At 34.2% G+C, this 25,577-nt stretch overlaps 1 protein-coding gene across 1 annotated transcript; it reads left to right on the top strand.

Moving 5' to 3' along the window:
- Positions 1 to 10: 10 nt before the first annotated feature.
- Positions 11 to 24,161, top strand: Pgant2 (polypeptide N-acetylgalactosaminyltransferase 2; the record flags this gene model as incomplete). The annotated part of the gene is made up of 6 exons (XM_017619557.1): positions 11 to 601; positions 16,901 to 16,999; positions 17,128 to 17,195; positions 17,335 to 18,022; positions 18,252 to 18,424; positions 22,925 to 24,161. Coding segments are annotated over 6 exons (1,930 nt in total), but the record flags the coding sequence as incomplete, so codon positions are not given.
- Positions 24,162 to 25,577: the final 1,416 nt, after the last annotated feature.

Below are 25,577 nucleotides of genomic sequence, written 5' to 3'. Positions count from 1 at the left end.
TATTTTAAAGCCCCGTTTTCTTTTATAATTTTTTGCAGGTAGAAAACCGTGCGCTACGCTTACGCGAAGTAGCCACCGCCATGCAGCAATACCAAGACGAACCTCTACCATCAGCTGCCTCCGTGCACGGTGGTGGCGCGGCGCATGATATCAATCAACTACACCCGCTAGCCAATGAGGGTGTGTACGAGGAGCCAGGTGGTGGCGACGGAGTTGGTGGTGGCGGTGGTAACATTATAATTATCGGCACTGGACCCGCTTTTCATCCGCGCATTGGTGGGCTGGGCTTGAATGCATATGGCGCGGGTGCGGCAGTGGGCGTGGAGGAGGACACGTTACACCTAAACGGCAATAGTGTGTTCAGCAGTAGCAGCGGTGCCGGTGGTGTTGCTGCGGTGGCCAGCGCCACTGGCATTCACGGCTCATTGACAGCACCGAATGGCCGCAGCACTGGCGATTGGGAGTATTTCGATGAGGCCGGCTACATTCGTCGCGGTGCGTTGCGCACTGGTGAGGATCCTTACATACGGAATCGCTTTAATCAGGAGGCTAGCGATGCATTGCCCAGCAACAGGGATATACCAGATACACGGAATCCAATGTGAGTAGAAAATTGAAAATTGTGGGTTAATTGAAAGTGATGAAAGGTTTGGTTTGATTTATACATACTAAACTTTATGTACATACATACTACATAAATACATATGTACATAAGTAAAGTTTTGCGCATAAAAATGTGGGCTATGGCTAGGTTGTTTAATTCAAATTTGGTCACAAAATGAGATAAAAGCAAAGACTTAAAAGATAGAAAATTTTGGGGCGGATCACTTAAAAACTCTGTCCCACCAATTACCAAGAAAAACTTTTATGTTTACTTATGCGTGTATATATATTTTTTTTACTTATAAAAGTACTCTCTAAGCCCTAAATTTTAATAAATTGCACATCCGATAGCAAAACATTAATGTACGCACCAGAGCTCTCGATTTTGTTCGCACATTTTCAAACAGCCCGGGTATATGAGCAGCGAGTACTCGCACACTTGTTCAACGCTCATTACTCGAAAATTTTCGAGCATGAGCTCGAGCAATTCGAGTTTTTTCGAGTAATTTGAACAATGTTTTTTTATTATATTGACATTTTTGGTAGAAACTTTTTAAATTTTTCAATTATTGATATATAATGCAAGGATTGTTACATTGATATTTAATAATATAATTTATTTAACATGAATTAGAAAGCAGCTGCTGACAAATACAATTTACAAATTTTCTTTTGTTTATGAAATTGTTCAAAAACTCGAAAATTTTGAACAAACATTTGAGCAGTTGAGCAATGAACGAGTTTCGAGCGAGCATCGAGCTACTCGCATTGCTCGATACCCGGGTATCTAGAGCTCTAGTACGCACGTACACATAGGGAGAGCTTCCAAGTATTGCGGAGCTTTTTCGGCTGAGCTTATGCGGGGTATGTCTGAACGATAAAGCAGAACTTGGTTTCAAATATGCCACAAACCTAGACTTATGTATTTGAATGCCGGTTAAACTACGCATGAAGTTTGTATAAACCATTTTAATATAGTAATCAGAAAACAACAGTATTTAAGTGGCCTGTTAAACACCGTTAATAAAAATTTTCCAACTCCTAAGAATCCTAAACGTATTCATAAAAAAAAAACTAATTCTTATGCAGGCTTTAGTATGAATATGGATCTGGATAGAAGAACGTTCAAAATTGCTAATAAAAAGTTGAGTTTTAGAATAGTATATATAATAGAGATGCCAGATCGAAATAAAAGAATCGATTTTTGAATCGAAATAAAAATAATCGATGCAGGAAGAAATCGTCAAAAAATAAATCGAACTCCCAAGATCGATTCATACAATTTGTCAAAAAACGCCTCATACTTAATTTTCTAAAAGAAACAAAATACGGGTTTCTGTTTCTGACCAACACCTAAATTACACAAATTATTGTAAGTAAAATGGATATAACGGTTTAATATCTAAATTTATCCAAAAGCTATCAGATAGCTAACAATCCATAAATACCTAAAAAAATACAACGATATGAGCATTCAACAGAAATTTCATAATTCTTTTCTTTGCCTTACTTAGGAAAATGTTAAAATTGTTTTCGAATTTTAATTTTTTTAAACACAGAGGAGAAAAAAATGTGTTCTATTTCAAAATGAACCGCTAATTTAACAAGTAATTTTTAAGCAAAAAAAAGGCTTCAATTCTCATATAAAAATTTAAGATTATCGTTAATTTCTTTATGATCCAATAATCGTATTTAAACCAAATTACTATGGGACCACCTGTGAGCTGACACCTTTCCTTTAAAATATAGAAATCGGTTAACGTGGTTCAAAGATATGCGGTAACATACATAAAACAAAAATATTCCGACGGACTAATAACCTTCTCATTTTTGTGAAGTCGGTTAAAAACTGTATTATACATAAATACACTAGCCCAATAAAGCTTGCGTATACAGATTTTTTCGCAATAGAGAATTTTTAAAATTTTTTGTTAACATATTCAACAATTTGTTAATAGGCCAAAAAAATAGCAAAAAAAATTTTTTTTGTTTTCGCTAACTGCATGGAGTGAAGTATAAGTGCCTTTTTTAGAAAAAAAATTACTATGCAGTTTTGTAGCGCATTTTGTTTCATACAAAGTATGCTGGACAACATTTTCATATGAATAAAACGCCTAGCACGAACAACAAAAAAATGCCAAGAATCAACTCTAATTTGCAGCCATTTAAAGCTTGCACTTTATTGAATGGGCTACAAAACTGCATACCCGAAATTTATTTAGAAAATATTATTAAGCTATACTCTGCCGCTCACTTGTATGCTTTGAAATGCTTCAATTTTTTCAATATTAGTTTGCTCCAATTTAAGCTTTGGCAATTTTTTTTTTACTAAACTAGTGAAAATATTCTAAATTAAAGCTAGATGCTCTTGATTTTCTAATGCATTTTTATATGCATCAATTCAGAAAAAATCGAATGTCGATTCTCAATTTTTTTGGATCGAATCGGAACTAAAAACTGAACAAAAAATAGAATCGGAAGGGCTCTATTAATCGATCTTCGATTTAATCGATTTATCTGTGATATATAGTGCTCATCATAAAGTTACGACACTCACATATTGACAAAATTAGGCTTTTTATTTGTTATATTTTAATTTTAATTATTTGTTTATAAAACTATAGTTTATTCCTTAATCTAAACCGTATAAATCCACGCTTCAAACTTTGTGCAACATAAAAAAATCAAAAAGCTTTCATACAAATTTCAAGCTTATTATTTATATTTCTCATAAATATTTGATTTCTAAGAAGTTTTATTAAGCAGCTGGGATTTACAGCCGATTTTTGGCTTTTTTTTGAAGATATTGCTCATTTATAAAAAAATTTTCGAATATGCTTTGTAAAAATTGTCAAATACCAACGGCAAATCCCAGCTACTTCAAACTTGCACTTTATTATACCAGAAATGATCGCGCTACAACTCTCCATACTCAAAATATCTCTAACAAATTCTAATTAAAAAGTTCGAAATCTTTAGGAAAGTGTGTTGATTTTATTTAAATATTGCACAAAGATTCAAACTTGGATTTATACGGTTTTTGTTAAAGGATAAACTATGTAAACTTTTATAAAAAAAACTCTTACCCTTGCCCGGGTTTTAAATTGCACAAAAAACGACACGTAAACTTAAGTTTGGGTCATACATTATGGATCTGTATACCGTTTTTCCAGATCAGTCAATTTTCCAAAGATATTTTCATTTTTCTAAAAAAAAATCTATCTTTAACAAAGAAAAATATTCAAAAATTAAATCTTATTTTGCAATTTTTTCTTATTTGTGGTAAAGCTTGTCTGTTACCAAAAAAATTAAGCCACTAACGTTGAAAATCGGTGGATAAATAAACCACTTTTGAATGGACAAATGAAAGTGTGTAGTAAAAATTAGTACATGACGTATAAATAACCTTTTCCGTATTAAAATTTGAATTTTTGTTCTTTCGCAATGCAAACTTGAAATGAAAATGTCTTGGGAAGATAACTTGATCTTGAAAAACGGTAAACAGATCCATAATCTACGACTCAAAATTAAGTTTACGTTGTTTTGGCGTCAAAATTTCCTATATGAACTGCTTTATATAACCCAATTTATATGTACATACTATATATCTCTGTTGTCAATATGTAGTAAACGCCAAAACCGACGCGAAAGCTGTACGTGGCACGGCCCTTACTGTTAATGCTCTTATATCACTGGTTTACAGAAAAAATGTTCGATGGATGTCACTATCCAATTCCTATGTAGAATTGCTCGTTGATTTCGAAAATCGAGTAATTTTTTTCTATGGATAAGTTTTCGAGATATTTTAAATTTTCGGTTATTCAGCTTAAAGCAAGAACTGGTTCCGTAAACCGTATATACATTACTTTCCAATAGGGTTTATAGTTTCTGACAAATTAATTAATCATTCCAGCTTTTTTTATTTTTAAATGAAAAAAGGAAAAAACTCACACTTTAACAGAAGAAAAATTTAAAAAATAACAGGTTCTCTGCCAAATTTTTGCATTTGTACTAAAGCCTGTTATGTTACAAAAAAAATCAAATTACTAATGAAGAAAATCGATGGATAAATAAGAAATAATGAGTGGTCAAATAAAAATACGCAAAGATTTTTTGTATGAAAAATTAGCAGGAAAGAAAGTTACTCATACGCCACGTACACCTGAGAATCACGCCTTTCTGATCATATTTCATACAAAAAATCTCTGCGCATTTTCATTTGACCACTCATTATTTCGTATTAATCCATAGATTTTCTTCATTAGTAGCTTGATTTTTTTTGTAACAGAACAGGCTTTAGTACAAATGCATAAATTTGGCTCAGAGCCTAGTTATTATTTTAATTTTTCTTCTGTTAAAGTTGGATTTTTTTTTAATTTTTTCATTAAAAAGAAATAGAACTGAAATGATTAATTAATTTGTCAGAAGCTATCGGTCTAATCGGAAAATGATGTACATATATGTACATTGTTTGTGGAGAATTTCATTAGCTTACATTTATATAAAGATTTTTAAATTGGTTCGTAAGATATACGTGATTAAGAGGAACCAGTTTTTGCTTTAACCTGAATAACGATAAATTGCAAATACCTCGAAAACATATCCATCGAAAAAAATTGTTCCATTTTCGGAATCACCGAGCAATTCTACTTAGAAATTGGGTAGTGGCGTCTAGAGAAAAACTAAACTGAAATTTGTGATCCAGTGTATTCTATATAGGAATATTACTCGCACCGCCACTATCTTAAAACCTTATGTCGGATTTCCACTAGGCATGAGTTGACAGACATTTTAATGACATATTTGGTCATTATAAAATGCATATTCATTACTTTTATTAGAATAGGCACTAAGTTCATTTCAACTTGGCTCCTATACGAGCGGGACTTAATGGTCCTAAGGAGTACAACAAAAAAATTTATAATACATAGTAATAACTAAACTATCTATTAGATATTTTCATTGCAGTCTTTTCGAATTTCAGTTATTGCGGACAAGTCACTATTTTCAGTAATGGTTTTACTCAAAATCTTTACATATTTACACCCAAATTGATAAAAAGAAAAGAAGACTTTGACTGCGTTATAAACTGAAAATTTGTATGAAAATGTCACTTTATAGACCTCTACAAATCTATTTTATTTTTTATGAGTTAGACCATTATGCTATAATTTTATTTGTAGGTGTAGCAAACCATTTCAAAGCCACATCTACGAATCTGTCTCTAATTCACAGCAGCTTCGATTACTTTCATACGTATTGGCGGCAACAGATTCCCAGATTGTAACATATTTCTACGCATTTTAGCACCCAATCAAATTTACAATGCCTCCCTGAAATGCAGAAACAGCACACTCATACATTTGAGTGCAAGCATGACCCTGACGGAAACAAGTGATTTTTTTTTTTTAATCAACTAATTGAAAGACTACTTTAAAACAAATGCAATGAGTAAATGTTTCGAAGTTTCATACTCTTTTTGCTCAAAAAAACAATTTGTGTCTTGGAAGTATGAAAAGGCATCAGTGAATTCCAGAACGCAGGCGTATTCAAAAGAAACATACTGACTTTGAAGTTGTGTGAACCAAATTCATTTTAAAGTAGTTGAAATTAAATGCTGAGTCGGACAGTCGACTTGCTGCTTGCACACAATTCAAACTAAACATTTGAAAGCACATTTACATGTCTGACTGTAGCTGAGCGTGCAAAGATGTTTGCCACAATTGGTCGCAGCCAAGAATGTCCATGTTCAAATCTCACTTAACTTTAAATTTTTAATTTCGGTTTTTCTTAGTTATGAAAAAGCATCTGTGAAGTGCAGAACGAAAGCGTACTCAAACGAAACATACTGACTTTGAAGTTGTTTAAGCCAAATGCATTTTAAAGTCGTTGAAAATACATGCAGGAAAAGGCAATTCACTGCTTCCTAGGACATCGCCATGTTAAATGAATGAGTTCGTTGTAGTTAAAATAGTGAGCATTTCAATAAGTTATCATTGAAAATAAAGTAGTTTATAAATTACTTTCAAACTAATTCAATTCCCTGCAGGGGAATGCTTGCATACAAGTTCGTATGTATGTATGCATATATATTTGTATGTACATGTGCATAGTTGCACACATTTAAGTCAATAAATTGTCAGAAAATTGAAAGAAAAAAAGAAATAGAACAGACAAGTGTGCACACATGTGTAATGAAGTGGGGAACCAAGCAAAGCTCGACTAAGAGCTATGCACTGGATGTGGCTTGTTGGCCAAACAAAAAACTTATTGAACATGTTGATTGCATCAAGCTCAATCCAGTGAGCACCCACATGCCTATGCATCTCTGAAAAAAATAAAATACTATTCTCAACCTCCTTCATCCCCTTTCCATGAAATGCGGGATAGCAGTGCGACGTAGTTTTGTCTAGTTAACCTACTAACAGCCTGTGCTCGTTCAAAATATACTTCAACTTGTTGGTAGGGAAAAATGGGAAATTACAAAAACAAAGTACAACAAAAAATCAAGAGAACTACAACAAAGCTATTCAGTGGTTTATTGTGAAAATAAAACCCGTCGCATGGTGATGTGAAGTTGACATGCAACACCCTCAGATTCTTTTAGTTGGCATAAGCCGACAAACAATTGCCTAATACCTAAGCAATACGCATTTTATACAAGAACTTTTTCTGTGAGCCGTATGTGTGAAAATGGAGGTTGTCTCGTTTCAAGCCTGTAATTGGAATGCACATAATATCAACGCAGCCAATGAAGTGAACTGTAAGAGTGGTCCGGAAGGAAATCCTGCAGCATGGGTGTCTACTTGTGTTAGATAGGCGACAATGTAAACGATTGATGCTTCCGTAATTCATTTAAAATCTACTGCAAACATGACACATTTTCTGGGAAAATGTAGATTACTTTCACTTTTAGCAACAGAATTCACAAAATTTTATTTTTTCTATTTTTCTATTTACGTACATATGTATATTTCTTTGGAATCAGATTAATTAGTTTTATTTTTTTTAGAAAAACATTTCCTCTTGTACGAGTAAGGTTTAACTAAAAAGTTTTTGCTCATCAAATTCTCTTTCCTATCATTACAGTATTTGAAGTGCTTGAACTAAGGATTAAATGTGCCTTCGGAGAAAGTCTACCAATTGAAATGTTCGTTGGAAACTGGAAACATTTTCTACACAGAGTCCGAGCTTTTGCAAATCCCCATTAGGCAGTGATTAAATCGATCCTTTCTCTCGTGTTGGCAAAAATAAAAAATAAATGTTTCTAGTATTATATTTCCACTGTGAGATATTTTTTGAAGAAGGTCGCATTTCCAACAAGTGAGTGAATGCTTGGTCCAATGCCATTATCAAAACCGGTGATCTTTATAATTTTTTAGCGGTCTATATTTCCTTTCCTTTCGACTTTTTTAACGCTTTTCTATTGTCGATATTCCATATGAATGGCAATTGCTTACAAAGATTACTTCCTGTGTATCATGCTGCACACTTCGTCGTGCTTTCATCAATAACCTGGTATGCTCTGTCCATCCTTGAACTTAGAAATCAAAATGTAAAACACTTCATCATATCTTCATTATAGTACAGTTTACATGCTCCCTCTGGCTTTGCAGTTGAAGCAAAGTACATTTTCGATGACAATACCTGAAATCAATCACGCAAAATACCTGTTTTTATCGCATCGTTTCCCTTAGAATAATTGTATTAATCTTATTTAATTTGCATTTAGATCGACGACGTTATTTAAAAGTATTAACTCGAAATATATCAATTTTAATATCATGTACAACATGGCAAAATTTAGTTTTGATAAAAAGAATTACATAACACTTGCGCAAAGATAAGAATAATTAAGGGTTAATATAGATTTAAAACAGCCCTGAGCGGCGCCTGCCGGGCGGGCATATTCGCGTATACATACACACTCTGCTTTAGAAGGCAGCGAGTTGTGTGTTACCAGCAGTGTCCAGATTGGGCGATTTAGCGCCAATTTCGTGTTTTTATTTTGATATTTACGCATAAAAATTTAGGAAATCGCCTCTGGCGATTTTTGGCGATTTTATCCCTTCAAGTCAATTTTTTGTGTGCTATCATATAAATGCGTCAAAACACGTGATAATTTGGTTATTTTGATGGAGCAACACTTTTTATTGTTATCGAATTTGTTGTAGCATATCGAACATTCGCCAATATTAAACCACCATTTGTGACAGCTCCCGCTGAATGTTAAATTTGCAATTTCATTTGGGGAAATAGCTGATCTCGCTTATTATAGCTTTTAATTTATTTTTGGTGCCGAGTGCTTAAAAGCGGATTGTTCGCTTAATCAATTAATATGGGTTATAATAAATTTATTTATTGCGCAGTCCTAATGTTGCAATACAAATATTTTTTAAAAGTATGAATATTTTCAAAGAAAATTGTTTGTACATCACTGTTATATAAATTATTTGTGTTATTTATTATTATCCTGAAGGCATTATATTCGTTTTTGGGTTTAAAAACTATGCTATAACAAGATCACATTTTTAAAATACCATTTTTTGATCCGATTTCATGAATTTTACAAAAAGAAACTGGCGATTTTTGGCGATTTTTGGCGATTTTATTTCAGAAATGGTTCTTTTTAAACAAACTGAACACCCTGGCTAAAAAGATTAAGTTTTCAAAAAAAAAAAATAACTTGATATTTTTTGTAAGCAATGACCGTAACTACAGATTTGGTAACAAACATTTTTTCGTAAAAGTGGCCGGTAACAAGCTTTTCCCAAAAGAAACCTTTTTATGACCTTTCACCCCTTGTATCATCTTTTTATTTTATTTGCATCAATTCGGGCTTTTGCGGGGCGGACTAGCACCACAGAACGAAAGACCTTGCAAAATTCTAGCTTCCCCTAATTATAATTATTAATTATTTCGAAGTAAAATATTTTTATTCCCCGTGCTATTAAAAAGTTGCCTGCTTTATTTTATATACCAAATGTGTTGCACAGAGCAAATTTAATTAAAACTTTGTTGAATTTTGGATACGTGTATATGATTACACAGTTTTAAATATACAATATTTAAGATTTGTTAAATATGAGCACTTAATGTTTATTACCAGTAGAAAATGTATTTTTATGTTCAAAATGTTTTTAGTTTCAAACATTTAATTAGATTTTGGTTATAAAATAAACATATTTCAGATGTAGTTTTACATGCACTTTTTAAAGTGTAACAAAGAGCAACCTTTGTCGAAAATTTGAAAAAATTCAATTCGTGTTAATTTTTGAAATTTTTTCGTTGAAACCATGCTAAACATTTTCTAATTAGAAGAAAATACTTAGCAGCGTCCGCAAAAAAATATTAAAAATCAGCGCGAATTCTCTGCCGCTTGAAACTTGCTGTTTATTATAAATAATTTTAATAATAACTGCATACCAAAAATTTTTCTTAAAATTCTGATTTGTATTTGTATGCTTTCTGTTGTAGGATTTACTATATATTTGTAAAAAATAAAATTAAGTTACAGTACATTTTGCTTAGCTGCACATCCTTCTTTGCACGAAAAACTTGTGCACTTAACCGTAAAAGGCACTTAAGCGAATTTTCTTTACTACTTCAATGAGGAAGGTATCCGAATGCCTATGAAACCAAATAGTGGCGGAGCACTTACCATGCAGAAATTACTGCAAGCGAAATTTTTACCGAATGGTATCTAATTATCTATATAACTACGTAAATTGATAGCCATTTTCGTTGTTCTGCGAGATGAACAAAATAAATAAAAAGTTGTAAAATTAGGTAATTGTAGGGCCAGTGCAGGTAAACGTAATACTTTCTTTGATAATTGATACTAGTCGCACAATTTTTAGCCAGGTATCGCCAATGTGCAGGTATGCTAAATGCATCTATCGGAACAGTTTCCTTATAAATGTTAAAAATGCTATTTATGAGAATACTGCTTTTTATATAGCTACCTTACGAAAATTGGAAAGTTGTAGTTTATGGCCTATTTATATCAATTTTCTCATGAGGATAATCAAGTTGCTACAAAATCCAATTACCATGTATTGCCGCTGACAGAATTTTTACGTTCCACTCTTTTACCTTATTTTCAGAAAGAAATTTGTTTATTTTTTCCATTGACTACATGTGTATGTATGCTTAGGCATGCACATAAACTTCTTAAGCATAAATGCAACACTACCCTGCAGAAAAAAATTTTCAATTGATAAAAAATAACCCACTTGTAGTTAGCATTTTTGCGGGATTTCTATTAAATATATAACACGTAGTTAGCTACAAAAAGCTAACTTGAAACTAGTTGACAAGTAATGCAGGAGTAATGAAGGAGATTGTTTTCTTTAAACGCGTTTCTATTTAAATACCTTGCACTTCGCAAATACTTTTTCGAATTGAGGACAAATAAAAGGAACATTGAAGTTTCATATTATCATTTTGAAGTTATGTCTGACGGAGTTGGAATATGGGACTACCTACAGCAGAATATGTAAACAAATATGAAATGTAATAAAATAAATAAAGTAAAAAAAGATATAAATAAAAAAAAAATTAAAAAAATATTTTGTTTTTCCTATTGATATTTTATGTCCAAAAGTATTCCGCTTCCATCGCCATAGAAATATAGTTAGCTTTCATCAAAGAAAATATACAGATAATAAGTGACTTTTAGCTCCTTCCCAATCAACATAAAGTTAGCTTATAGTTAGACCCATTTCCTGCAGGGTACTTCTGAATGTATCTGTATGGGAGGCTCATTTGTACGCAAGAGAGAAATTGAATCCATCGCCACCAGATACGATCTTTAATTTGACCGAACCAACTTTATTGCCTCGCTTCGTTAAGTGCTTCCGGTTGGGAACGGAAATTGCAATGAAATCTCATTTAGACCGATACCGCTTCTCCGGTAAAAAAAAAACGAAAAATTTTGTTATTGGTTCAACTGTGTTTTTTGTGCACATGAAGTAGATCTGCATGTAAAGAAAGTACTTATACTAGATAAGTTAGCACGTATTCCCTTTTAAAACGCATTTATCTTATTTAGTTCCAATTAGAAGAAAAAAACGTACATGAGGACTCGTCAGCAAACTCCTCTTGTTTAACAAAAACTTCTTGCAGCTGTTGACAATACAAGAAATACATACACTGGCGGCAGAAATTATAGACTCGTCGTAGTTTCGAGAATTTTGGCTATATTTATTTAGTTTATTTTATGTTTAATATTTTTTTATAGAAGCCTTGGTAGTTATGCAACAAACATCATATAAATCGGTTTTTAAACTTTGAACAAAAATTATAAAAACTCGACAAATTTTCACCAAATTTTCAAACATTTTAGTCAGAATTCTTAGAAAAATTTTTGAGTATGGGTTTGTAGCCAATTTAATTTTATTTAATAAAGTGCAAGTTTCAATTGGCTACAAAATACCATTGATTTTTAGGATTTTTTTTTTTTGCTGACGGTGTCACGCATTTTTTCCAATACAAAATGTCCTCGAAAATTTTTTATATCGAAGAGAATGCCTAGCAACGTCAACAAAAAAAATTTCAAAAACCAACGGTATTTTCTAGCCACTTGAAACTTGAACTTAATTTGAATGGGCTACAAAACTGCATACCGAAAATTTGTCTGAAAATTATGGATAAAAAGTCTAAAAATTTGCTGAAAATTGGTCGAATTTTTATAATTTTTGTATAAAGTTTGAAAAGGGAGTTTATATGGTGTTTGTTGTATAGCTAGCCTGGCTTTTATAAAAGAACCAAAACTCTTCATAGTAAGGCGTGTCTATTATTTCAGCCACCACTGTATATTTAACATCGTATGTACGCAAACATAATTATATGTACTCGATTTATCAGGAATAGAGACCCAAGCTCTTACCGCTTACAAATCAAGCTGGCATTTTCAGGGATACATTTGATTATTAACTGAGAATTTGTAAGCAAGCGTCCATAAAGACGTAATATCATACACACATACATATAATATTATACAAATAAACTTGTAATACCAGTAGTGTGTCCATTAAAGGCACATTAGTAGGGATTATTGGCCCAATGTTGAAGTAATTGATAACAGCTGTCTAAACAACTCTATCCGCAAGAGAAAGGGACTGTAATCTCACATTCATACTCAATGGAAGCAGCACATACATATATATATGTACATGTATGTTTTTAGAAATAACTTCGAAAACCCGCATATGTTAACATATGTACATTACATTGAAGCCACAATTTGCTCAGTGTCACTTGGACTGTTCGTAACTATACGTAAAGGTATAGTCCTATGTATTTATGTATGTATGCACGTATGTACTTACTTTTGGAGCTGTTTTGTATCTACAGCTGTTGCTTATCAATCCAACATTTCTTTTTTTTTTTCTGTTAGTGCTATCCATTCTGTTGTTTCCTGTTCCATTTGCCACTTACATAAATATGTACATGTGTACGTACATGCCTCTGTATTGATTTTGTTTTCACTCTTGTCAATTTTCACATGGCTCAAAGGATTTCCGATGCCATTCTTATGGCTGCAAAAATTTGACATCTTTTTTAATGCAACCACGTCGGCACATATTATTTATTTATTGGGAACCAATTAGTACCACTTATAGTTAATGGAAGACGTTGTTTTCTCATTTCTCGTAGAAATTGACGTCTTAGTATTTGTAGGTATATTTTCTCGCCTCCCACCCGGATATTTAAACATATGTGCATATGTACATAGGTATTTAGTTACACAAATGTGGGTCGTATTTTTCAGCTTCGACCTACCAAGCAACAATTTTCAAAATCGGATAACGGAAAGACGGAAAGTTTCGCGAAAGTGAACTTTTCACAAAGTAGCCTTAATAGGAAGTTTAGTATGTTTTAATGGCACTTGTGCCCTGTTTCGCGAAACAATTTTAAATTTATCAGCCCGTTAAAATTTAAAATGATACAATTTTATTCGGAAAATTTGTTATTTTAGATTCTAGCAGTCTGATAAATTTTAAAATTTATCGGTGAAACTGGGGATTAATATATTATTGCCTGCTTTTGATATCTTTCTAATTTGAAAATAAATTTACTTCGCAAAATAAAAAAATTTTAATTTTACCGGAAAATAATGCCGATTTTCCACTAGGAATTGAAATGACAAAAATTTTATGACATTTAAAATAATTCCATGTGGAAATGAACGTAATGACTTTTTTAACGTAATGACACGATTATATTTTCATTCGCCATTTTTGAGATTTAATGCCTAGTGGAAATCCACTATAAAACTTCCATAATACGGAGATTCTTGAGGCTCGTCAGAAGTGTCCGAGTTCGAACTATTACATATATATTTTTTAAATCGAACAATCTTCCAGAAATGGGAGTGACAAAACTGGGACCAAAGCAATTCCCATAGAATTTGTAAAGGCTGCATGGTTGCAATTTTGATTATTTATTCATGAATTGTCACTTGTCTTTATATTTTACTCTTAAATGCTAGATTTAGGTTATGTCGAAGATATGTGCGTTCGACTTAAGAACTATACATTTATGAGCAGTGCCCTGAAACACTTTTTAGTAAGTTTTCAGGACCATGCGGTTTTTTAAAGTTAATTTCCTGACTTATTTGATGTATGGAAAATTAAAAATAAAACCCTTTTAAGTGGTCGGCAACGCGCTCCACAGTTTTTTTTTTATGGAGATTTTTTATTTTACTCAAAAAACCAGGTAGCTCGGCCAATAGGGGTCTATAGTAACTTTTCAAAAGTTAAAAGTTAGGTTTTTTTATTTAAACTCGAAAGTTATGTGGCGCTTATAAAAAGGCAATTTCGCGGTACTAAATTACCATTTTTCGACCAGTTTCCCGCACATTTTCCTGATGAATCGCTTATGAAAATCCCGATAAGCGAGAAAAATCATAAGTAAAGGTGACAATATAAATATCTTTTCGGGACCGCTGAATCAGAATCTGAAATCATATTTTAAAAATCCAAGATGTCTGATCCATATTGGATCTACCATTTATCACGGAAAAGTAAATTGAACGTACGTACATGGCGTATGAGTAACATTCTCATCACGTTTAATGGTGATTTCGTTTCTACCAAAAAATGTCGACTTTTGATTGCCCCTTTCTCTTTTTGTGTTCGATTTTAATTTAAAGGCAAAGGGAGCGAAAATTTTGTGTTCGTTTCTTAAGGCTAAAATGGCACATTCTCTTCCCTGTGAAGCTTTGTCAGGGGAGATGGTTGCCCTGGAAATCAGATGGTTGTTTAAAGCGACACTGAGTGTACAGAACTTCATTGTAAATAGCAGCTTGAACTGTAGTTTTAAGCAAAGTTACATCGGCACTTGCCACGACTGAATGCTTCAAAATGAGCTTATTTCCCTCATCAAAATTAAGTAGAATCTGCCATTATGCAATTGCATCTGCAAACGCTAAGTGCAGGGTGTCGAGGAATATAACTACTGATTTCGAAACTTTCCAAAAATCTCCCTATTATGAAGATTTGGGTACTGAACCTATTCTGGTCAAGGATAACATTACACTTTTTTCTCATTCTTAAACAAAAAACGTGAAAAAATACCAGATAGTAGCGCCTACGTCGTCGTTTTAGATGTTTGTTAGAGTATTTAATGAGCTTTAAGACTGCATCTACGAAGAAAACTTGTGGACAAATTAGTAGATTCACCAAAAAGTTAAAGTTGAAAATATTTGAGCTTATTCTTATTCTATTTAATTGGCTTAAAATTCAGTTTTTCAAACTATCCTTAGAGTACCCGCACTCCTTCGTTTATAAATGACCAGATTATAAAACATAACAACTAAATATTGCAAAAGCCAATCCTTTGATAACTTTCCTCTTAGCATGTTCAGGAAAAATATCGTAAGCGCAATTTTACCTTTAAAAAATTTAAAAAAAACCTCTCCTGTCAAATTTACCGTTTCTGGCTTACAATAAAATCGCAAATAAGGGTCGATATGTATATAAGGCCATTAAAGCAGAATTGGCCAAATCCACAAATTTTTTTCTACTTAACTTCTTACATTTTTTCAAATGTGATAAATATTAAAATAAAGACCACTTTTTGTTTTATTTGATGGTACGCTATGTAGTTTGGTACCTTTAAATTGAGGAATCAGTAAATTTTATTTTATGTAGGTATGTACAAATTTTTTTTTTGTGTACATTAGACCACGTCAAAAAAAAATATAAAAATCCTAAAAATGTAACCGAAAATGCAAGTAAATGGGTTGAAACGGCTGTAAAACTTTAAATTTCGGCGAAAAAAGGCCATGGAAACGCGAAACGGTGGAGAAGAGAACTGAACAAATTTAATAAAAATTAAATTATATATGTATTACTATTATGTAAAAATATTGTATAGGGAAAAAATCTGTCACGTCCAATATGTCACGTCCGTCATCACATTTCAATTCAAAACTAAACCAACCACAAATTGCTTCTAATTAAAAATGAATTGGTTGTATCGTCCATAATCTGACTTTATTTAAAGAATTTTTAAGTAAGGAAACCCCTGCAGGATTCGCAGAGTTTTTCTCGTTTTTACATGTACTCTAAAACCACTTCTGTTCTTGTCACGTCCATTATAACCTACTTTACATCGAATTTTCCGAAACCAGTGTTTCAAGTGTACCTACATTTTTTGTCGACTAAAGGACGGTATAAAACATACACAACGGCAATTTTGGTTTATAAGTGACTTCCGTTTTCGCATGATTTCTTTAACTCCAAATTCGTACGAAAGTCATGTCCGACATCATGGAAAACACGCATGTATGTTTTGAAAGGCATATAAAGTTCTAACAACTCAAAAGGGTCAAGCATATTTCTATTATATAACTCGAAGGTAATTTTCAGGATAAGAAATTGGCATTAGAGTAATAAAAAAACTAAAATAAAAAAATTAGTATTTTGATATTTGTAATAAATGCGAGAATTTGGTACTTACAACAATCTCTCAAAAAGAAATATGACTATTATGGAATTTTGGGAAAAGGGCGGGGTATTTATGTACATAAATTTATCTCATTAAGTCTAACTCAACGTATTACCGAAAATGATTGAAATAGGGGTACAACCACCCATGCTTACCAGGTAACGATAGTTATCAGAAAGGTGAAAACACTATATATAACACGTGCGACGGGTATTTAAAATTCGGCTTCGCCAACGTTACACGGCTTTTCCCAAATTTCGACTTCTTTAATTGTTAATAAATGATTTGACTTTAGTTTTCTTTAAAAACATTTTTTTTTTTTTTGTATTTCTCTGTACAGGTGTCGCAATAAAAAGTACCGGGAGGATTTACCAGAGACGAGTGTAATTATAACATTCCACAATGAAGCGCGCTCAACGCTGCTCCGCACAATAGTGAGGTAAGTAAATCCCCACATACATACATATGTATGTGCATGCTCATGTATGAATTTTTTATTTCCAATTAAGTGCAATATATGTAAATAGTAATGTAAATTACTCAATGTATTTACATTGACTTTTGCAGTGTGCTGAATCGCAGTCCCGAGCATTTAATACGAGAAATTATTCTAGTCGATGACTTTAGCGACCACCGTAAGTATCAACCAATATTTAATGAACAACAAATCACAATTGCCCTTTCCATATTCACCAAAGCTTCACTACTCGTACTCCCATGCTCATTAACATAGACCCTACACTATTTACACATTCAAATTTTTCATTTTCACAGCTGAGGACGGGCTGGAGTTAGCCAAAATCGACAAGGTGCGTGTGCTGCGCAACAAAAAGCGTGAAGGGCTGGTGCGTTCGCGTGTACGTGGCGCCGATGCTGCAGTTGCTGGTGTGCTCACCTTCCTCGACAGTCACGTGGAGTGCAATGAAAAGTGGCTGGAACCGCTGTTGGAGCGTGTACGTGAGGATCCGACACGTGTGGTTTGCCCAGTCATCGATGTCATTAGCATGGACAACTTCCAATACATTGGCGCATCGGCCGACTTACGTGGCGGCTTCGACTGGAACCTGATTTTCAAGTGGGAATACTTGAGTGCTGCGGACCGTGCCGCAAGACAAAATGACCCCACCACTGCCATACGTACGCCCATGATTGCGGGCGGCCTCTTCGTCATCGACAAAGCGTACTTTAATAAGCTCGGCAAGTACGACATGAAAATGGATGTGTGGGGCGGTGAAAATCTGGAGATCTCTTTCCGTGTGTGGCAGTGTGGCGGCAGCCTCGAGATTATACCATGCAGCCGGGTGGGGCACGTTTTCCGGAAACGACATCCGTACACATTTCCCGGTGGTAGTGGCAATGTGTTTGCACGAAATACAAGACGTGCAGCTGAAGTCTGGATGGACGATTACAAGCAGTACTATTATGCTGCAGTGCCGCTGGCCAAGAATATCGCATATGGCAGGTAAGTTTAAGCGGGCGGGTAGAATAGGGTTAGAGGGGAGCATAGTAAATAATAAACTCACTGCAGCATCGACTGCCGAGTTTACTCATCTGTGTGCATTTATTTGCATTTCTATTTATGTTCGCCATGTTTGCGTTTTATCTTTTGCTGCTGGTGCTGTTGTTACTGCTGATGGTGATGCTGTTACTCCGCTGGGCTTACTCTTGTGCTCGCTCCTGTGTGTATGCAGCATTGACGACCGGTTAGCGGTGAAAGAGAAATTGCATTGTAAGCCATTTAAATGGTACTTGGAAAATGTCTATCCGGACTTACAAGTGCCGGAGTCGTTCGAATTTGGCCAATTTAAACAAGGAGCAACGGACTGCTTGGACACCATGGGCAACTTGGTCGATGGCACAGTGGGTAAGTAATCACTCGTGCTTGAACTAATAATATTAATTAATATTATTGTTAAGGTACCTTTTAATATGTCCCACATCCCTATGCAATTTCTTTGGTAAAATGGTAATCGCATTTTTTTTTTATTATGTGTATTCGAATTTAAGAATTGTTTAACTAAAATAAACAGTTAATGTAAAAATGTCTCACCTCTTCTGATAGACACGTTATGCAAAATATTTTTCATTGTCATTTCAGCAGAGACCGAAAATAATTGTTATTGATTTAAAATTGTATCCAAAATATCATTGTTAAGGAAGTGTCCAGAACATAGGATGTGTTATATAAAATTGACCGTTGTTCAAAGATTTACGCGGATAAGCTATAAACCTTTATTTAACTACATATTTATTTTATGTTCACAAAATAACTGTTATTTGCTGAGTTTTATTTTTCGTTCAGATAACAATTGTAATCTGATTATTTTTTTGTTCAAGAAATAAAAATTACTTGGTGAGTTTAATTTTTTATTAAAAAAATTAAAGCTATTTAATTTTAATTAATGGAAAAATAAATCTCACCAAATAACTTTTAAGTTTTAAATGAAAAATAAAACTCGATGTTTTTCAGCAAAGTATTAGGCACGAATTCCCTATGAACCAGCTTACTTTAAGAGTAGGCATTTCACCCTAAAGTGCATTCTTCGAACATCCTCTATTTACGTAGTTCCGAATGTATTATTTCTCTTTCCCATCATCTCTCGCATGTTCGCGTGCTGCCCTCATTTAGTTATTCTTACAACTTCGAATATATAGCGAAAATATCGCTTAAAAAATATATTAAGTTCTTTTTCCTCATTTTCGAAGATTGAGGTCGCAATAAAGGTACCTTCTATTGATATTTATGATCTGTCAGTGACAAGCTCTATACCTACAATATTCTCTTCCAAATGAAGTCTTAAGCTCTGAACACATCGAAAACGACATCACCGCACGACACGACATTAAAGCTGATGCCAGATAAAACGCTTGCTTCGCTTTACGTGACAGATTCGCTTTGACAGATAAGATGAATTGTATGAAAATGCACAAAGCATGCCACATAAATCGTTGAAGCGGCAGCGCGAAGCGAAAAGATGGTCAACTCCCATCTTTTTGCGCGCTTTGACAATCAGCCGGTTTAATATTTATTTTGTTTCGTCCAAATTCGGGTTTTCATGCAGAAACATAAAACTTAATTACATTGCTGATAATTTTAAATCAAAATAATTAAAATCCACAGCAACTTTGATGAGTAAAAAAGCGGTACAACATTGTTTTCTTGGCGTTCATTGTGGCATACCTTTTGCGTCTGGCGCTTTGCTGGCAAAGTTATAAATGTCACGCAAAGCTACAAAGTTTTATCTGGCATCAGCTTAAGGCTTTATCTACATAAATAATCTAAACACCTTGTCGACGGCGACATGAATTTTTTGAACGCGGCAGCGACACATGAATTTGATTGAGTTTGACATAAAAGTAGAGGAAGAATCTTATCTGTCACTAGAAAAATATAAATAGATTCAATCTGGCCACAGCTACATTTTTGGCTAGTCGCAGTGTTGCCGTTTCGTCGCCAAAATAATTATCTACATAAGAGTACGCGTTAAAATAATTTGACATCTGTGGTCCGTAGCCCGTCGTTTCCAATGTGTTTCAAGCTTTATTATTTGTTCGTCATTTTAAGCTAATTAAAAGCTCTGGCGATGTCTGCCACATTGAGTGCTCTGTGGAAGAGGTGGCTATAGATGTGTCTCAGCAAGAAATCGGTAATCGCTTTTAGTGGTAACGTGTTCTAGAACGCATTGCCTTATAATGTCTTCTAATTTTTGGGCTTCTTGTAGGCATTGCCGGTAATGCATAGTAGAATGTTCCACAATATTTTATTAATTTAGATTCTTTGATTCATCACGGGGAATGCAAAGTAGAATACTTCACCGTAGTCAGCTGAAAAATAGAATGAACACCCAAAAATTCTTTTCTACCGTTACTTTCTGCGGAAATTCCATCGAAAAAATCATGTTTTGCTTGCGAAATTTAAGTCAGTCAATGAAGTGAAGTACATGAGTGAGAAAGTACAATTTTAAGTGTAATTAAATATGTATGTATATGCATACCGATTTTTAAGTAAGATCTAGAAACTGATTTAAAAAAGTTTTTATTAATTTTAATCTCTTAAGACAATCTGTATTTTCTTTTTTTAATTTAATATATGTACATAAGTATTTATGTATGTACTTATTATCTAGTCATTCTACATTAATTTCTCTGTAAGGCATTCTTTGTTCGCTGCTCTGGATTCTGTTTATCCATGCGTTCTCCCTTCGTTCGAATGCTCGGGTAATGGCTTACGGCCAATGACATTCCCATGTTAATATGATGCCTTCTTCAAGCGAAAGGGTAAGCGATTCTCATCGCCGAATTCGATTCCATTTTAATTTCTGTAGTAATCGGGTTTTTTGCGGGGGGGTTTCTCGTACGTTTACCATTCTGCCACATGCCAAAAATTTTACGGTGAGACTTTATAGTATTATGTGTTGAATTATTAACTGCATGGCCTTCTTGAATGAGATCCACTTTTTATACCAAAGGCCCAACATTTCGTCGCATGTTACTCTTTTTGGCTAGGCTCTCTGTTATATGTGATATATACATATATTTGACTTTCTGTGAAACGGTCTTCTCTTTTCCATTAAATCATGGAATTCTGAAAACAAGAGAAGCGAAGAACCTCCAGCTTAGCATAGCTTTTCAGTATATACAGGTGATATCTGAAACCCCAACAAAGAGAGCGCAATGATTAGAGCGCATCAGCTGTACACTACTACTATGTACACTAACACACTCTCGTGACGAAGCCGAATATGCATCGTGGTAATCTTTCGGCAGGCATCGTTCAATGCATATTGTAATTGGGTGGATTTCTAGTAAGGATGCCCGTGATAATCATTTAATGAGCCAAGCCCTGTAGCATTTGCGGCTGAACTTTTCTTGGCTAATATTTCCTCGTTCCCTTTACTTCCTTGTAACATGGTACCCAGGGTAGCTGATTGCCATTGTTTTAAGCAATGACGTTAAGTTTCTCCATGCACTCAAGGACTAAAGTTTATTTAAATAAAGCCCTAAGTGCCACGATTGTCTTGTGTGCCGCTTGACTGTCGCTAAGTATTAGGATTCTCTCCTTACGGTAGTTTCTACGTAAATTAATATTTGCCCAACGACTAGTGACGTGATTTTCCGCTTGAAAATGCCTATTTAATTTCCCCATAGGCACACCTAGATCCCTAGATAAAAGTTTCAACGCTTTCTGGTATTAACGAGCCGTCTATGTAGCACTTAAGAGTACTGGCCTGGACATGTCCCTCCATAACGGAGTTACTCCGGGTTATTGTGCTGCTCGACTTTATTTTTAATTTCTTATAGTGGATGCTGACGTCTTTGCCTTTCCATGACCCTAGTTTTTAGGACCTTGCCTTTGACAAGAGAGAGAGGGTACATGGTTGCATAACTTTAGTGCCTTAATAGATTTTGATATGGTCCACAGAAGTTTGCAGTCTAGAATTAGAATAAGGTACTTTCTCTCGGCGGAAATATCATTCATAGTTGTTGTCCTAATACCTAGAAGGGGGTTTATTCTGTATGGAGGACGATGGCGCCTTAGAGGGGTTGATATTAAGAATAACTCTTTCACTAAACTTGCACCGCTTTGTGTTATTTCGCAAGCGTACTCCTTGGTTGTGGTAATTATTACTAAATATAGCGTTCGCGTATTCTTGGCACCTGTGGTTAGTAGACTGTACATTTTTCCAACTTATAGTCTAATTGATAAGGTCTAATTCTTAGAACACTTAGTGGGAGTAGCATCCGGAAAGTGGACAGAAAGCAGAGCGCAGAACTCTCTCCTCTTTGTTATCTGTATAGGTACAATGTGGTGTTCTAATCGATTTCTTGTTTTCTTGCACATGGATTTATAGAAATACCTACTAACCCCCTTTCTAAGGCACGGCCTTTTTAAATACTTCCCTAATAGCCTGTCAACTCGTACATTTTACATAGTTTCCGATGCATAAGCCCTACTTCTTTTAAAATCTAAAACGACGATTATTTTTATTCCCGTTAATCGAAACTTTATACCAATTTCAATTTAAAATTTCTGCTTTGCATTAAGAACTCGCGTACACCTGGCAATCTTATTATCGCTTTTACTTTCCGCAGCGCCGAATCAATTAATTCCATTTCATTGAACTGATGTTCGAAGCAGCATCGAATACTCTGGTACAATAAATATGTATGAGCGCGCAACCTAATTTTTCCCATTCACTACATCCCATATCCATTCTGCTTCATTAGTTAGTTGAAGTGAAACAACGCAAAGAAAATAGAGTTACATGCAAATAGGATTAAAACTTCAATAGCATTAAAATATATAGTTTTCATTTCACATTTTCTTTCTCGTTGCATTTTCCAACATCGCACGGACTCGCAGGACTCTTCCAATGCCACAACACTGGCGGCAATCAAGAGTGGGCCTACACCAAACAAGGCCAAATCAAACATGATGACCTCTGTCTGACGCTGGTTCAATTCGCGCGGGGCTCTGAAGTGGTGATGAAGGAGTGCGACAGTTCCGAAAATCAGCGCTGGACAATGCGTGAAGGCGGTTTCCTGCGGCACAATAAACTCAACGTATGCCTCGACTCACGTGATCACCACGAGCATGGCATTACCGCCCAACGCTGCAACTCAGCGCTGGAGTCACAACGTTGGAAATTTGTGGCGAATGGGAAGTTTGCGTGAAATGAGGCGGCAATGGCTGCAAAGGGGACTACTATGAAGGTAAAGATGACGATGACGGCTGAGACAACAGGTGTGGAAACGAAAACTGGCGTAGAAGCGGAAGCGGAAGCGGATGTTAATGCGGCGACAAAATACTAAACGAGGATCTCACTCTTTGCACGACTATGGACACTACAATAACTTTGTAGCTATCACTACCGCGCAAAAACTAAGTTTATTGTTGAGGCTCATAGAGCCACAATTTTAAAACTGCTACCACCAATTACAACAAGGCGAATGACACTGGGGCAATGAGGTGGAACATAAACGTTCAACACGCGCGCGTATACACACACACACACACACACACAGTCACATACACACGAACACATGGACTCACAAAATGGCATGGCACGCAAAGAAATATAATGGCAATGAATGACAACTATGTAACTAGCAGAGTCTGACACAGCGCTCGAATGTGCCGGCACGTTGTGCAGCGGAGGGGAACAGAAGGGCAGCAAAAATGACCGTTGATGGTCGTTTAACAACAAAGTGGGTAATGAAGGACATTATAAAGAGTATAATTAAGCATAAGCGAGTAAACAAGGACACTAGTGATATTAAAAGTTTAATGGATGGCTGGCGCCGAAGTAGCCCTCAGTAAGGAAGAGTACGGAGAAGCAAAGAAAACAAAACGTGGCAACGGTGTAAGCACAATTGCAACATCTGCCAGCTGACATACACACACACACACACACACACATCCAGGCAGACATACATTTGTTAGTTAAATTTACATGAATTACAATAAGTGTGTAATTTTAAGTGAAATATGATAGAAAGGCGAATACGATGTGGCAGGACTATGCCGGTTGGCAGCGACTTGGCAAATGACTTACTACTTACATATTTAATAGTGAAGTGATGCTGTTGCATGCAACGCCAATGATAATAAGCAGTGCTAAGCGAAGATGATGCTGATAAGAAAGAAGAGGAAATGTAAGAGAAAGAAGAAGAAGGGGACGATGACGATGACGATGACGATGACAGGGATGCGCTGTACTAAGAATTTCAAATTACGGGGGTTAGTTTAGAGTCATTGAGGGGGATATTAAATATTTAGACTGATTTATTTTTTATCAAACTGAAGAGCCAGCAGCAGCAACCTTAATTAATTTACACTGCGCACTTTTATGCATTCCAAGCTGCTGAAAGCTACTTATTTTTAAATGGAACAGAACTCACTCCTCAGAATTTTCCAAGGACGCGTTAACTAAGTATATACCTACACAAACACATATTTACATACATTTGTAGATATTTGTAGTTTTGCGAATATGTATGTACATGAAAATGGCACTATTAGTGAAAAAGAATCAAGGCAAATGGGTGAAGAAAGTGGAGTGAGTAAAAAATTTTTTACGGTTTGAGGAGATTTATATGTTATTTTATTTAAATTTTTTTTTAGGTTCAAAATCGTGAAAAACCACTCAAAATTGTTGAGAGAAATTTTAAAACCTGGAACCATATACAACCGTGTTCCGTGAAGAATAAAAAAAAAATATATATTTTTGTTTTGGGATTGCAAAATTTTCTGAGTTTATTTTTTTTTTTTTAACTATACCAAATACAAACATACAAATATAAGATAGATTTTTGTATGCAGTTTTTGACATTGTAAAAGTTATTTTGTGAAAAGTTTTCACTTATATATGCGTGTAAGTTCTATACATACATATGTATGTTTGAATGCTTTATTATGTTTTTTAACATTTCATACAGTTTTTAAAAATTTTCTTTTAATTTTGAAGTTTAAGATGAATCATCAATCGTTATTTTGGAACGAATCTTTCATTTTTAAGCTGTTAATTTCTTAAAAAAAAATTTCTTTGAATGTCCTAAAATATTTTAAATTTTATTATTTTGTCAGTCTTTTGAAAAGAGCTTGTATTTAAAATTTTTGTTAAAAGAGCGGTTTAACTTTTTAATTCTTATTAAATCTTTTTTCAGCTTCTTTATTATAAAGTTATCTGCCCAATATTTCACCCCGGATTCAGACATATCTATATTTTTTCATGTTCTTTTACACTTTGTACCTAAATTTTCATTTTTATATTTAACAGTTTAAATACTTGAATCATTCTTTAAAAATATTCTTTGATTTTGCCACTTTTTATATACCAAAAAATTTTTAATTTTCTACTTTTATCAGTTTATACATAATTATAAATTTGCAATTGGGCTTAATTCTTTGCTTTTATATTTAAAATTTACATCATTAATGATTCTTTAATTCTAATCCTTGATTTAGTATATTTTTGTGTTCTAAAAATATTAAATTTAAACTTTTTCAGTTTATA

This window comes from Rhagoletis zephyria, unplaced genomic scaffold (genome assembly GCF_001687245.7).
Source record: "Rhagoletis zephyria isolate East Lansing unplaced genomic scaffold, Rhagoletis_zephyria_1.1 Rzeph_scaffold_01899, whole genome shotgun sequence".
In the NCBI taxonomy this organism is placed as follows: Eukaryota; Metazoa; Arthropoda; class Insecta; order Diptera; family Tephritidae; genus Rhagoletis; species Rhagoletis zephyria.
Note: the sequence above shows the minus strand (reverse complement) of the source record. Positions and strands in the feature narration are given on the sequence as shown.